General features: G+C 39.3%; 1 protein-coding gene across 15 annotated transcripts in view; it reads left to right on the top strand.

Annotated features, from left to right (window-relative positions):
- si:dkey-166d12.2 (rap1 GTPase-activating protein 1) overlaps positions 1 to 13,156 on the top strand; it is a 145,392-nt gene that overhangs the window by 116,189 nt on the left and 16,047 nt on the right. For 12 of the 15 annotated variants that reach the window (XM_034205683.1, XM_034205680.1, XM_034205682.1 and 9 more), the window contains 9 exons: positions 5,773 to 5,820; positions 8,290 to 8,328; positions 8,436 to 8,621; positions 9,498 to 9,601; positions 11,605 to 11,683; positions 11,773 to 11,826; positions 11,921 to 12,004; positions 12,087 to 12,187; positions 12,641 to 12,770. In XM_034205683.1, the coding sequence (XP_034061574.1) occupies positions 5,782 to 5,820; positions 8,290 to 8,328; positions 8,436 to 8,621; positions 9,498 to 9,601; positions 11,605 to 11,683; positions 11,773 to 11,826; positions 11,921 to 12,004; positions 12,087 to 12,187; positions 12,641 to 12,770 (816 nt within the window). In that variant the 5' untranslated portion in view covers positions 5,773 to 5,781. Of the gene's footprint in view, positions 1 to 673; positions 940 to 3,173; positions 3,210 to 5,772; positions 5,821 to 8,289; positions 8,329 to 8,435; positions 8,622 to 9,497; positions 9,602 to 11,604; positions 11,684 to 11,772; positions 11,827 to 11,920; positions 12,005 to 12,086; positions 12,188 to 12,640; positions 12,771 to 13,156 lie in introns of those variants that run through there. The other 3 variants (XM_034205678.1, XM_034205675.1, XM_034205676.1) reach the window with 2 other exon arrangements.

The following is a 13,156-nucleotide window of genomic DNA, read 5'->3' as shown; positions in this document are numbered from 1 at the left end:
AAGCCTGATTTAAATACAGGTTACGAACATAATACTTAGTACACTTCAAATACACTTAAATAAAATATATAAGATATAGTATGACAATACAGTTCAAATAAAAAAAAACTTGGCATGACTGGTTGCTTAATATCATTTTTTTTGCACCATAAGAAAACGAGTTAAAATCAGTACAGGTTTTAAGTTCAACTGGAAGAGTATTCCAGTGCTTGATGGCCATAAACTCAGTTGTAAAATAGTAGCCAATAATCATAACCTTTCAATCTGAGAGCACTTAAGGCATAATTAACCTACTTCTAAACATGTGCTGTAATGCACGGTGTAAGAATACATGGAAAATGTATGGAAACATCTAGGTTTGCCCTTCATTGCTTTAAAATAAATGCCTACACAGATCTGTTCTGTGGTTATATGGAGCATGTGTTTTCTGGGACCCAGGCTTGAGAAATAGGAGGTAAAAGAGGAAGAGAAAATTCTCATATTGTGATTACAAAAAAAGAGAAGCTGTGTTTTGTGACAAAGGGAGGGGAGACACAGTGTCCCTCCCTTCCTCCTACTTCCTACTGAACAGCTGTCTGTGTCCATGGGAGGGTGGGGTGGGCTGGGCCGTGCAAAAAGGGAAGGAAAGGAAATGAAATGCTCACGCTACTGCACACTGTATGCTCCTAACTCACATGCTGAGCTATGATTCATATTGACAGCGATCAGGTCGACTCTCCTAGTTTATTGCCTGAGCGACAGTGAGTGAGAAGCGTCATTGTCAATCTTACCTTTCTTCTTGTGACTGACGTGACAGAAACACCCTCACTCTTGTCAGCTTGCCTGTGTCCAACTATTGGAATGATGACTGATCTCAGGAGAGCAAAGAATGCCTTATTGGATGGACTGCCCAACAGTCCCCACAGTAAGCCTTTTCTCAAGAGACGATGCCTCAGTGATGTGAGTATTTTCACTCGCTGGAAGTGAGAGATTCTTCTCGCTCCAGTTATTGTTGCTTGTTTAATTCTTAAGGTAGCTTAGAGGCAATGGAATATGTGTTTGTGGCTGCAGGACAGTGGATATTAGATTTGTGTACATTGCAGAGTCAGACACACGCTCCACTGATCTAGATATACTCCATAAAGACAGAATATGCAGTATTTGTATGGGAGAAGCTGCATACAGCAAATACTTTTGGTTTGCCTGATGACGAACGGAAAATACAGTAAAACGAATCTGTAATAATGATGCTATTCTTATTAGGACATACATCTACATATCTTGAGATTATTGTCATAATGCACAATAGCTACAGTGTACTTTTGGCAATGAAAATATTGAGACCCAGGCTCCTCCAATAATGTAGTATAAATAAACATAAGACATAAACAATAAAAATAGTGCAAGAACTAACAGAAATAGAAAATAATTTGACCAATTGCCAAGTAGATGCAGAAACAACTAAGCTATATATACATTTAAAATAGAATAAGATTTATAAACACAGAATGTAAAATGAAATCCTACACAATGGAAAATGTTAAAGTAAATAAATATATGAGCTGTAAAGAGATGAATGCTTTAAACATATGAAGGTGAAGGCACTTCACCGAGCTCTTTAACCATGTTTTGGCCTGTAGAATAAAACTGTCTTCATAATCCCGGAAAGCATTGCTTCCCATTCTCTCTGTTACTCTGTGGTTCACTCCTAATTTGGTCATCATAAAACATGATATGTCTCTTTCAGTTTATTTGGCAGTCAGGAGATCAGTATTTACCCTGATATCATGTTGCAGTTTATTTTACCATGCAACAATAGACTCACAGCCACACCTTTAGCAATACTAGGTCACAGTCAGGTGTGTTCTTTTATGGATGGTTATACTGTAGGTGTAGGAACGCCTAAGTGCATGCATGTGTTGAAATGTTTATACGGACATAAAGTACACGCTTTCCCGTGCTTTTCCCGTAAGCTGTCATGTGAAAAAATCAGCTGGGCACTTTTGTTACATGGTGAACAGAGGGCTCACACCACCACATGCACTGCTGTCAGGGCTGCTGCAAGATTGGTGTTAAGTGGGGTGGGGGATGCGTTAAGCCCCTGTCACACTGTCCCGAAATTGACACCAGATGGACACACGATAAAGGAAATGTTCAAATTCGGCTCTGATCGTAACAACATCGGGCCATTCGTGAGGGCATCTTAAGCCTTCGTATGACCGCCGGCGGAGTTTCTCAGGCTCCGGCAGCAACTTCGTGAGTGGTGGCAAAATCTTTGGCATGCCAAAAAAATGCCGAAGGACCTTGCGAAGGTTAATTTTCGTGTTGAATTTGTGTGTCCATTTTGCCCTTCGTAAGGCACTCGTGAGGGCATCTTGTCAAATCGTGTCATCTTCGTCTGATCACTGGTGCCATCGGGCATTTTTCGCCTCACAAAGACAATACGAAGGAAACAAGAAGCTGCCCGATTGTCTTTGGAAGGCAACACGACTACGTGAAGCCTCGCAATGCCGTCGTGTAGCCATCGTATTATAGTACGATGACATCGAGATTGCATTTATTGCACAACAAAATCATGTAAACATATTATGTAAATAACCCAATTTGTGTTCTGTGAAACTGAAAAGGATATTACGTTGTTTTCGTTACTTTCGTTGCAGTTGTATGTCTTAAATGCAATTTAGGTTAACTTCCTGTTTTATTTAGATGCTTTTATTTTGAAGGTGAGTTTACGCTGTTGACAGGAAGTTGTTGTTGTTGCTATGGAAACAACATGACGGAGATAAGTAATATCTTCTAATCTACATATAAAGACGGAGAAAGTAAAGAATAAAGTGTATGTTTAAATGTTAGCACCCCCCGAAGAGGCACAAGCTCTTACGTTGAGTCTGGATACATTCTAAATCATCAGAATTGCTTCGGCTGTTGCTTCATGCTGACCAAGTTCGGGTGCCAGCTTTGTGCGAAATTCACAATTCCATATTCGTGTGTCCATCTGGTGTCAATTTCGGGACAGTGTGACAGGAGCTTTGAGGACCGTCTCTCAATGTGAAATTGGGAATTAGAGGGCGTCAAACATTCCAACAGGATGTCTTGCCAGCTTTTGCATTGAGCAAATATTTCAGAGAAAAGCTTATCAACACAACTTTCATACCCATGTCCCTTTTTGGATCTGTGTCAACTCTCTTTCCCAGACCTCGGACCTGTTTGCCATGATCGAGAGAATGCAGGTATTGTAAGGAACCTTGGCTCTGCCTTATTTACTTGCTGCCTAAATTGGCAGTTCTTCCTAACTCTAATCAAAAGGCAGAATTTCTCTCGTTTGAAAAATACATTTCCCATTAACTTCTATTTCGAGACTCCATTCGATGCTTTCCCTGAAATGTTTGCATTCCAGTCCACAACCCTGCTTCAGCAACACTTAAATGTGTGTGTCCTGAATTCTTCCCTTTGACATTAATGTATTTATTTTATTTTATTTGTAGCGATGAAAGCCCTAGGCGGTTTTTTGAAACATGATGCGTATTAACTGCTGAACAGAGCCTTTGTGTTATCTCTTCACAGTTTTGTGGTTTTGTGTGCGTCACTAGATGTATGAAATGTTGTTAGAGATTTCAAGGAATGTAGTTTTTTTACAATCCATTAATGAGAGATACACAAACCAGACTCAACTATTTGAATGTGCTTTGATATGGTATCATTAATGTTTAAGGCTTCAACACATTTATATTCCTTTTCATTTGGAATTACTTGGTCTGTAGATTTACAAACCAGAGTTGTTTATACAATAACATATCTTCTTAGTTGTCTATCACTTAATGGAAATTAACTCGAGACTCAAGCAATACTGTTTCAGGGTCAAATCAACATGATCCGGAAACACTTTTTAAAGGGGCCCTAATATGCTAATTGGGAGTGTGTGGGAGAGAAATTCCTTTAGGAACTTTAGAATTTTAGCCTTTACAGACCATTTACATGCACAAAAATCTATATAACCCACTACAGGAAAGGGAAAACCCCAACAAGCAATATAGGGCCCCTTTAAATCCAAATTGTATTCTAAGTTAAAGGTGGAAAAGAAAAATGTTGAAAGACACAAAGCATGATTAGGGATAAGAATATGTAAAACATTGGAGAGGCTCACAACATCTTTCTGAAGCGCTTCTGCCAGAAGAGGAATCACAGGCATAGAAGGCGTTATGTCTAGACGTGAATATATGTGTTACTAATGCATTCATTTTAATTGTAATGCCTTAAGTGTTTCTGAGCTACTCTGTGATTGTTGGGTGGTTGATACCATGTTTATTTAGTTTACTTTGTTTCTTAAGTGCATGAGCAGCACTACTGAGCTGCAGACAACAGTGGCATATTTCATTATTAGTAAGGCACTTCCTCCAACATGTAAAGGGAATAAGGGAGGAAAAGAGAGCAGTGGAAGACTCTTCAAAGAATAGATTTAATGAAAGCATTTCAAAATTCCATTTGATTCGTCTTCCTTGGTACTAAACAGGGTACATTAAATGTGATACGACTCAAATCTTGCTGCAGGGTATTCCACACAAAGAGGCCACTGATCAGGAATGCTTTGTTCCTCGTCTCTCTCTGTGCTTTGGGAACTGTCAGTAGTTGTGAATCAACAGAAAAAGCACAGATAGAGTAGATAAAAAGCGCTGTTTTGGCATTTTTTGGGCTGTTAAGTGGAATTGCAGTTAATGATATCTGAAGTACGGCTTGATGGAAACACATCCCCTGTTCTCATGGACCTCTGCTTATCTTTTTCACTCGCTGTAATCCCCAAGATATAACTTCTATTTACTTCCTCTTTCTGTGGCCCATCTGGTGATCTCCTGCAAGAACCAATCAAACATGTTCTGTGTAAACGTCTCTTTGTTTAACTACACTGAACAAAAATATAAACGCAACACTTTTGTTTTTGCTCCCATTTTTTATGAGATGAACTCAAAGATCTAAAACATTTTTTATATACACAAAATAACCATTTCTCTCAAATATTGTTCAAAAATCTGAAAACAATCTGTGATAGTGAGCACTTCTCCTTTGCCGAGATAATCCATCCCACCTCACAGGTGTGGCGTATCAAGATGCTGATTAGACAGCATGATTATTGCACAGGTGTGCCTTAGGCTTGCCACAATAAAAGGCCACTCTGAAACGTGCATTTTTGCTTTATTGGGGGGGTCCGAAAACCAGGCAGTATCTGGTGTGAGGGGTAGGGGTAGGGTTAGGGTTAGGGTAATGTTGTCAATCGAGTGGCCTGTGTTCGTCGTCCATTATATACGCCTGCCCATACCATAACCCCACCACCACCATGGGCCACTCGATTCACAACATTACCCTAACCCTAACCCTACCCCTACCCCATACCCCTCACACCAGATACTGCCTGGTTTTCGGACCCCCCCAGACCCCCCCAATAAAGCAAAAATGCACATTTCAGAGTGGCCTTTTATTGTGGCAAGCCTAAGGCACACCTGTGCAATAATCATGCTGTCTAATCAGCATCTTGATACGCCACACCTGTGAGGTGGGATGGATTATCTCGGCAAAGGAGAAGTGCTCACTATCACAGATTTTTTCAGATTTGTGAACAATATTTGAGAGAAATGGTTATTTTGTGTTTATAGAAAATGTTTTAGATCTTTGAGTTCATCTCATGAAAAATGGGAGCAAAAACAAAAGTGTTGCGTTTATATTTTTGTTCAGTGTATATGTGGACTTTCGTGTGGGTATATCACAGTTTCCCTCAATATCCTATCATTTTTCTCTCTACAGGGTTGCAGAATGGATGAGCAAAGATGCCCCCTGCCTCCCCCCCTCAAAGTGAGTCACAACTCCTCATAACTCCTCATAGGCCTCAGTCTGGTAAAGCATCTGTAATGGTAGAGTTATAAACCTTTCCTTATCAGCTGTCAGACAGGCCTTAGGATGCTCACCATCTGAGTTAGGAACTCAACGGGACTAGGACTGTAAAATCCTAAACTGTCCTAATAAACAGACAGCAGAATGCAGTTGGCAGTGAAGACTGGGAGGTACTCTTAGCATGATACTCGAGGTCAAGTCAGAAACGGAAAACAATCGATAAGAATCATCTAAAATAAGAAAATATAAACATTTATTGCTCGGAACTGACAACAATAAAGTATCTTGGTGAAAGTTTGGCTGCTTTGTGATATGTTTAATGTGGTTTTGGACTCTATTATGCTTATATTCTGGATCAAATTTGGATTGTGTGCTTCTAATGTGTCATGTTTACATGCTTTAATGTTCAACCCTCACCCTCTGTCTGAAACCAGAGCACAGTCTGCTGTAATTGGTTAGCTGGCCCGCTTTGTTGTGATTGGTCAAACCGCTCACAGATGTCCCGCCCCTAAGCCTATCACATACAATGTGTTTGAGCGCTAGCCAGTAGAAGTACAATTGTTATGCAGTGATGTTACTGTACTAGTCATGTTGCGTAACTAAACAGAGAGCTACAATTGTGGTGTTTCATGCACAGGGGAGTGTGTGGGTGAGAAACTCCCTCTTGGGGGAGCTTTGGGATTTTAGCCTTTGCAGACCATTTACATGCAAAAAAAAACCTAAACAAGACACTTCACGAAAGAGAAAACCCCAATAAGCATAAAAGGGCCTATTTAAAGGCTCTTATGAAGAAAATTCTACAATTCGGTTGGCATCAACAATTTCTGCAAAATGCCACTCAACAAATGAGCTATAAATGATGCACACTATATGACGGAAGTTTACAGACATACAATAGCATGCCCATGTGTGGTTGTTGAAAATCTCAATCCAAAACCGTGGGCATTAATAGGCTTCCACTCTTCTGAACAGGCTCTCCACAAAATGTTTGAGCCTAACTTTAAGGGATTTGTTTCCTTCAGCCACAAAGAGCATTAGTGAGGTTGGCTCTGAAAGCGGGCGATAAGGCTCGGCTCTCAGTCATCTTTACTTTATCCCAAAGGTGTTGGATGAGGTTGAGGTCAGGATTGTGTGCAGATAACTATTTATTTATGCACCTGGCTTTGTGCAGAGGGGTAATGTCACATGGAATCAGAAAAGGACAGACTCAAAGCTGTTGCCACAAAGTTGGAAGAAGGGCTTATCATTAAAACCAAATGTATTCAAACAACGTGCAAAGACACATACTTTTGGGATGTACTTTAGTGTAATATGAAACATTTCTGGGTCAGGGTATATTTATTTATCCAATTTAACACTACTAAAACACCTGACTTTTCTTTTTGTGATATCAAGTCATTATTTATGTTAATCACAATCAGAACTCTTTTACTCGTCCTTAAGGAAAGGATTACAGCAAAAGTGACCTTTCAGATCAAAGGCAGAAATAAGAAAGAGTAGACTTAACATGTAGAATATAGAGCCGCACATGTGTAAATAAAATAAAGAGAAAATAGTACATTCCCATGGTAAACAATTAGCAGCAGCATTTTATAAAGGTAGGTGAACATATATAATGGTGTGAATTGCAAGGATTACTGCGCAATTGCTGAAATACTGTAGCAGCCAGAATAACAATAATACACTTCAAAAGAGAGTATATTGCACACAGTGTGTCTGTCTGTCTGACTTTTCCTCCTGTATCACCTCCATAGCAGCTACAATTGACGAAAGGCAATTTCATAAGAAAGGTTATATTTTCTGCATAGGACTGTTTACTTTGTTGACAATTAGAGGCGGCCGGCAAAAAAAACCTATAAATTGTAATGGAACAAGTCCAGGCATGGTCTGCTGAGGTTGTTGAAAAGCTTTCTTGGGGAATGGACACAATCACTTTCTAAAATTTAAGCAAAGTGTGTTTTCCCAAGAAGTAAATTGAAATATGTCTCAAAATGTTTTCGGCAACACACATAACAGAGTAATGCCCAAATAACTGAATACCACTACCAGACGGTACAGTAAGGAATAAAAGGTTAGAATTTATCCTTTTTTAAGTCAATTATGGAGAAATGTTAGCAACTCCGGAGGTTATAACGTATTTCAACGTTTACCAAATGACGTGTTTAAAGAGTTCCAATAGTTACATTACAACAACGAGAGAAGTGAGTCTAGTTTAAAGCTTCTTACAACACTACTTGATAGTAAAAAACATTGCAATGTATTCACTTGTAATGTGGATTCTGCCATGTTTGTGGTGTAAGATAAATGCTTGTGCTTTAGTTGATATTCTGTCACAGCGTGATCATTATTTTCCCAAAAGACCCAAATCTGAAAGTATGACTAGGAGCGTCTGTTTGTCAGCTTGACTGATTTTCTTTTCACTCCCTGCAGACAGAAGAGGACTACATCCCTTATCCCAGCGTTCACGAGGTATGCTTTCCACATAAATAACTCACACAACACGCTACATATTTTAAAGATGTCAGCACTGTGAAGGTAAACAAATGACACCTTTGTTGGTTGTCCATCACTGTCAGGTTCTAGGTCGCACTAGTCCTTTTCCACTCATCCTGCTGCCCCAATTTGGAGGCTACTGGATTGAGGGGACCAATCATGAGCCTAAAGAGCCCCCAGAGGCTGATCAACCCCCCGGCCCTACCTCCCAAATCAAACTGGAGACTAACAGCACCGCCAAAATCTACAGGAAGCAATTCATGGGCAAGGTGAGGATGGGGGAAAAAAAGAGTCTGGTGTTATGGATTTAAAAATACAGCAAAACATGTTCAATCTTGTTTATTAAATCTCTAACAACATCTTATAACATACAATTGGATTTAATTTGCTCACGTGAAATTTGTGTACTATGCTGATTTTAGATATCATAAAACAAGACAAACTGTCTCTGAGATCATTTTAAAATAAATCAGTTATTCAATTGCCAGAGTTTAGCTAATTTATGTTTAGGTTTATTTCCTAAAATAGGATTTTAGGATCTTGTCAAGTGGAAGTAAAGGCCAAAAAAACCTATTATTTAAGTGTGTGTGTGTGTGTGTGTGTGTGTGTGTGTGTGTGTGTGTGTGTGTGTGTGTGTGTGTGTGTGTGTGTGTGTGTGTGTGTGTGTGTGTGTGTGTGTGTGTGTGTGTGTGTGTGTGTGTGTGTTGTCTTTGATTTTAAAGGAGATGTTATGACACATGGAGCACGTTTAGGCCTTGCAAAGAGATTAGAAAAAAAAGCAGTTGCTACTCTTATTTTGTGACGTTTAATTTAAAGTCTGCATTCCCCTTGAACACCTTTTACATTTGTCAATACTGCTGTGCTATCAGTATTCTCCATAGGCAAAGACGTGCATGCATGCACTTGTACATACAGTTGAGAAAAAACAAACGTATATATTTGCCTTTTTTTTGCAATGTGAACTTAAGCAGTTGTACCTTGTTTCACACCCTTTTCCGAAAGGTACTACTTTTCCAAATTAAAAGACTGTTACTTCCTCTACCCCTCTCCATTTCTAATTTATTATAGCATTGTTTTTTTAATTGTCAGTTGCTGAAGGAGTATTCATCCTTGCATTTCAATTAATTCTGCTTATCTGCCCCCAGGAACACTTTAATTATTACACCATGGATGCTGCCCTGGGCCACTTGGTCTTTTCCATGAAATATGATGTCATTGGGGATCAGGAGCATCTGCGCTTAATGCTTCGGTACAAATTCCTATTATCTTTGTCCCTGACCTGTTTTCTCTATTTATGCTTATTTTCTCTCTCGCTAGTTCCTTCCTTATCATAATACCTTACTTTGCAATATCTCTGCCTTCACTCTATTTTTATTTTCTTCATTTTCCCTCCATGACCGTTTTCTTACAACCTTTGCTTCAAATATCCATGTAATGCAGTGATTTGTGGCATTTACTCCCAAGCCGACCTATTCCATATAGAGCATTTCCCACATGACAGTTTCAGATGGATTTTTTTTTTCAAGAATAGTGTTAAGTCAAGCAAAAATGACACAGAGGGAAAAGAGCATCCTCAATTTCCACTGAATTTAAAAATGTATTTTTCTGCTTGATTGCTGACAAAAATAAGTGTTTGCACCACCAGAAATACAAATGTTCGTCAATTTTATCTTCAATAACGTATAATTTCTGCAACTTGTGCTCACTTTAATTCGAAAAGTGACTACCCCTCATTCACAGCATTTTGTTTTTTAATAAATATACAATCTTCATCTCAGGAAGGGCTTCAACAACTGGTTTTACTTTTAAGTTACAGTCAGGTGAAAAGGTAACCTTTTCAACTCAACTAATACTGCTTCTCGTGACATTCAGCTATATAACAACAAGACATTTAGAAACACAACAAAATGCATGCCAGGGTTCAATACATATTTGTGTATGTTCTGGTAGTAGTGTAATATTGTAAGTATAAAAATAACTGTTAAAATATGTCTGTGGTAGAGCACAACACTGAACCTTTCTGTATAAATTACTTTAAAATCTGTGCCACCAAGTACTCTACAATCAGCACACTATTCATCTATGTTGCACAAGAGTAGCAGCTCCCACCTGCTCACCCACAAAATCCTGCTTCACATTCTGCTATAGACAGACAAGGGGGAGTGAGGCGCAACTCAGCGCACCATATAACCTGTGAATAAATTTTAGCACCAAAGAGTCTCCACTCCAGATTTTAATAGCTGCATTCCGTCTTTGTTAATGGAGCTTTAGAGTGGATGAGCATGTTGGCAGGTAACACTCAGCCCACAATTGTTCACATAGTGATGTTTTCCACCAGGTCACCCACAGTCACCCCAATCACCTTCAGCTGGTGTAGTCAAAGGCACTGACTCACAGTCCAAATGTAAAGCATCTGTAGAAGATCTACATTATGAGTCATAAGTCTTGTTTAATACACTGTAACACACCAAGGCATATTTTTTAGCATAGAGAATGATTACATATTGCTAGGACGTTCAGCAAGCCCCACTCTTCTTAGCCTGTAGTCTACAATGATAACTTTGGCAGAATAACAATCAAACATCTTAATAAAAATGGCACCTTGATTCCAGATAAAGGCACAAAGGCACAATGTTTCTTTTAGCTAGCGGATTAAGCTAACATTAGCACCACAAGTTGGTTGAAAATGCTAACTGTTTACGGTGTACAGCCAACTCATTTTAAAACAAGGAACTTCTAAAAAGAGTTCTTGAATATGCAATTCAGGACTTCATAGAAACAATGTCAGTATCTTCACTAGTTTTGGTAAATAATAAATTAGCATTGTTGTCTAGCTACCACGTAGTGAGGAAATTGGCAACGATACAGTGGATGTCCTTGTGGAGTTAATTCAGTTTTTTAATTATATTATTATAATAGCCTAACTTGTATCCCAACAACTTAGTCTTTCATAATTAGTTTCAGTTCTCAATGTGGCAAGGTTTTTGTGGTATTGTTTAATGTACCTGTCGGATAGCGCATTATTCCACCCTCTCGCAGCGAACTTAGGTTCAAACACATCATAGCGTAGAAAAACATTATGCTCCCAGCTCCATAGCCTACAACATCTATAGGAAAGGTCCCCTTTGAACTGGTAATAATTAGCATGAATGCTCAACATCAAAGAAAGAAAACATTAAAGCAGGAGGATTGCTTTGGATTAGTTAAACCAAACAGTGAGTATTTTGACTTTTCAAGCTGTTTGCCTTTCAGCACAAAGATAAAAACCTACCATGATGTGATTCCAATTTCCTGCCTCACCGAGTTCCCCAATGTGGTTCAGATGGCCAAGGTAAGCAGTTGTTATCACACAGAATACAAAGTCACAAACTGTATTTCAGTGCATTTTCATTCTGTCATTATCATTTTTTGGGTTAACAGCTTGTTTGTGAAGAAGTAAACGTGGATAGGTTTTATCCTGTCCTCTATCCAAAGGTAGGCATTTCAAAAAGAAAATTATCTCTTGCTATCAACCAACATGACACGTCCATCTCATGAAGCTGGATACTTGCTGCTCTCTCGTCCTCAGGCATCAAGGCTCATTGTCACCTTTGATGAGCATGTGATCAGCAACAACTTCAAGTTTGGGGTTATTTATCAAACGTTTGGCCAGGTGAGTGAGCTTCAGAGATACCACTGCTAATCTTTGCTTTTGTAGTATGTGTCATTCCTCCTGAAAATGTCCTTTTCTTCAGACAACAGAAGAGGAGCTGTTTGGGAACATGGAAGAAAGTCCCTCCTTTGTGGAGTTCTTGGAGTTTCTGGGCCACAAGGTTGAACTTCATGACTTTAAAGGGTTTGGACACTTTTAAGATCAATTTCTTTGAGTGTTTCTCTGCAGCAGATTTAAATGATGTTGCTTAATTCTTAGTATAGCTCTTCACCTCATGTCTGCCAGAAACAGGCCATCATTCACTTTGCTATTGATCAGAGTTAGCTTAAAAAAGCGCTTTAGAGTGTCTTGATATTTGCAGGGTTGCTGACATTGTGATTGAGTAGGCAGAAGAAGTGCCCTTGGCATTCCCTCAATGATGGATGAGGGTGGATCGGCTGGGTCCTTAGAGAGCATGCTCTTGTGTTCCACTCCTTACACAGCTTTGTTCGTCTCTTTTCCATCTTCTCTCTTTTCATCTCAGTCCTCTCTTTGACTTCACTGATTATAATCTTCTCTTCTCCTCCATTCTATACTCTTCTTTTTCTTGCTTCTTCTTTGCTTTTTAAACCTCCACCTCTTATTTTTCTTCTTCAGGTTTCGGGGTGGACTGGATGTCGCTCATGGGCAGACGGGGACCGAATCCGTCTACACAACTTTCCATAATATGGACATAATGTTCCATGTGTCCACCAAGCTGCCTTACACGGAAGGTGACTCACAGCAGGTATAATGACATTCCAATGATTCATTACCAGGGTAACTTATATGTGTATTCTTGGTAGTTTTCATGGCCTTCACTAATTCCTTTATAAAGTTCTCCATGTAAATCCTCCACACATCAGATGAGAGCAACAGCTGAAATGTCAATGCTTTAAACTCTACATTTTATGATGGATTCCTATGAAGCAAGACAAATCATGTGATGCTCAATCTAAACTAATACACCAATAAGCAGGGTTAAAGGAATAGTTTGACTTTCTCACTTTATTGTCACCGAGCCTTCGCAGCAGCTGGCCCCAGGCTCTGGAACACTCTGCCCCTCCATGTGAGGTCGGCCCAGACCCTAGGGGTTTTTTAATTGACACTAAAGACTCACTTCTTCTCTCTGGC

Source organism: Gymnodraco acuticeps, unplaced genomic scaffold (assembly GCF_902827175.1).
Source record: "Gymnodraco acuticeps unplaced genomic scaffold, fGymAcu1.1, whole genome shotgun sequence".
Classification (NCBI taxonomy): domain Eukaryota; kingdom Metazoa; phylum Chordata; class Actinopteri; order Perciformes; family Bathydraconidae; genus Gymnodraco; species Gymnodraco acuticeps.
This window is presented reverse-complemented; position numbering and strand designations above follow the sequence as displayed.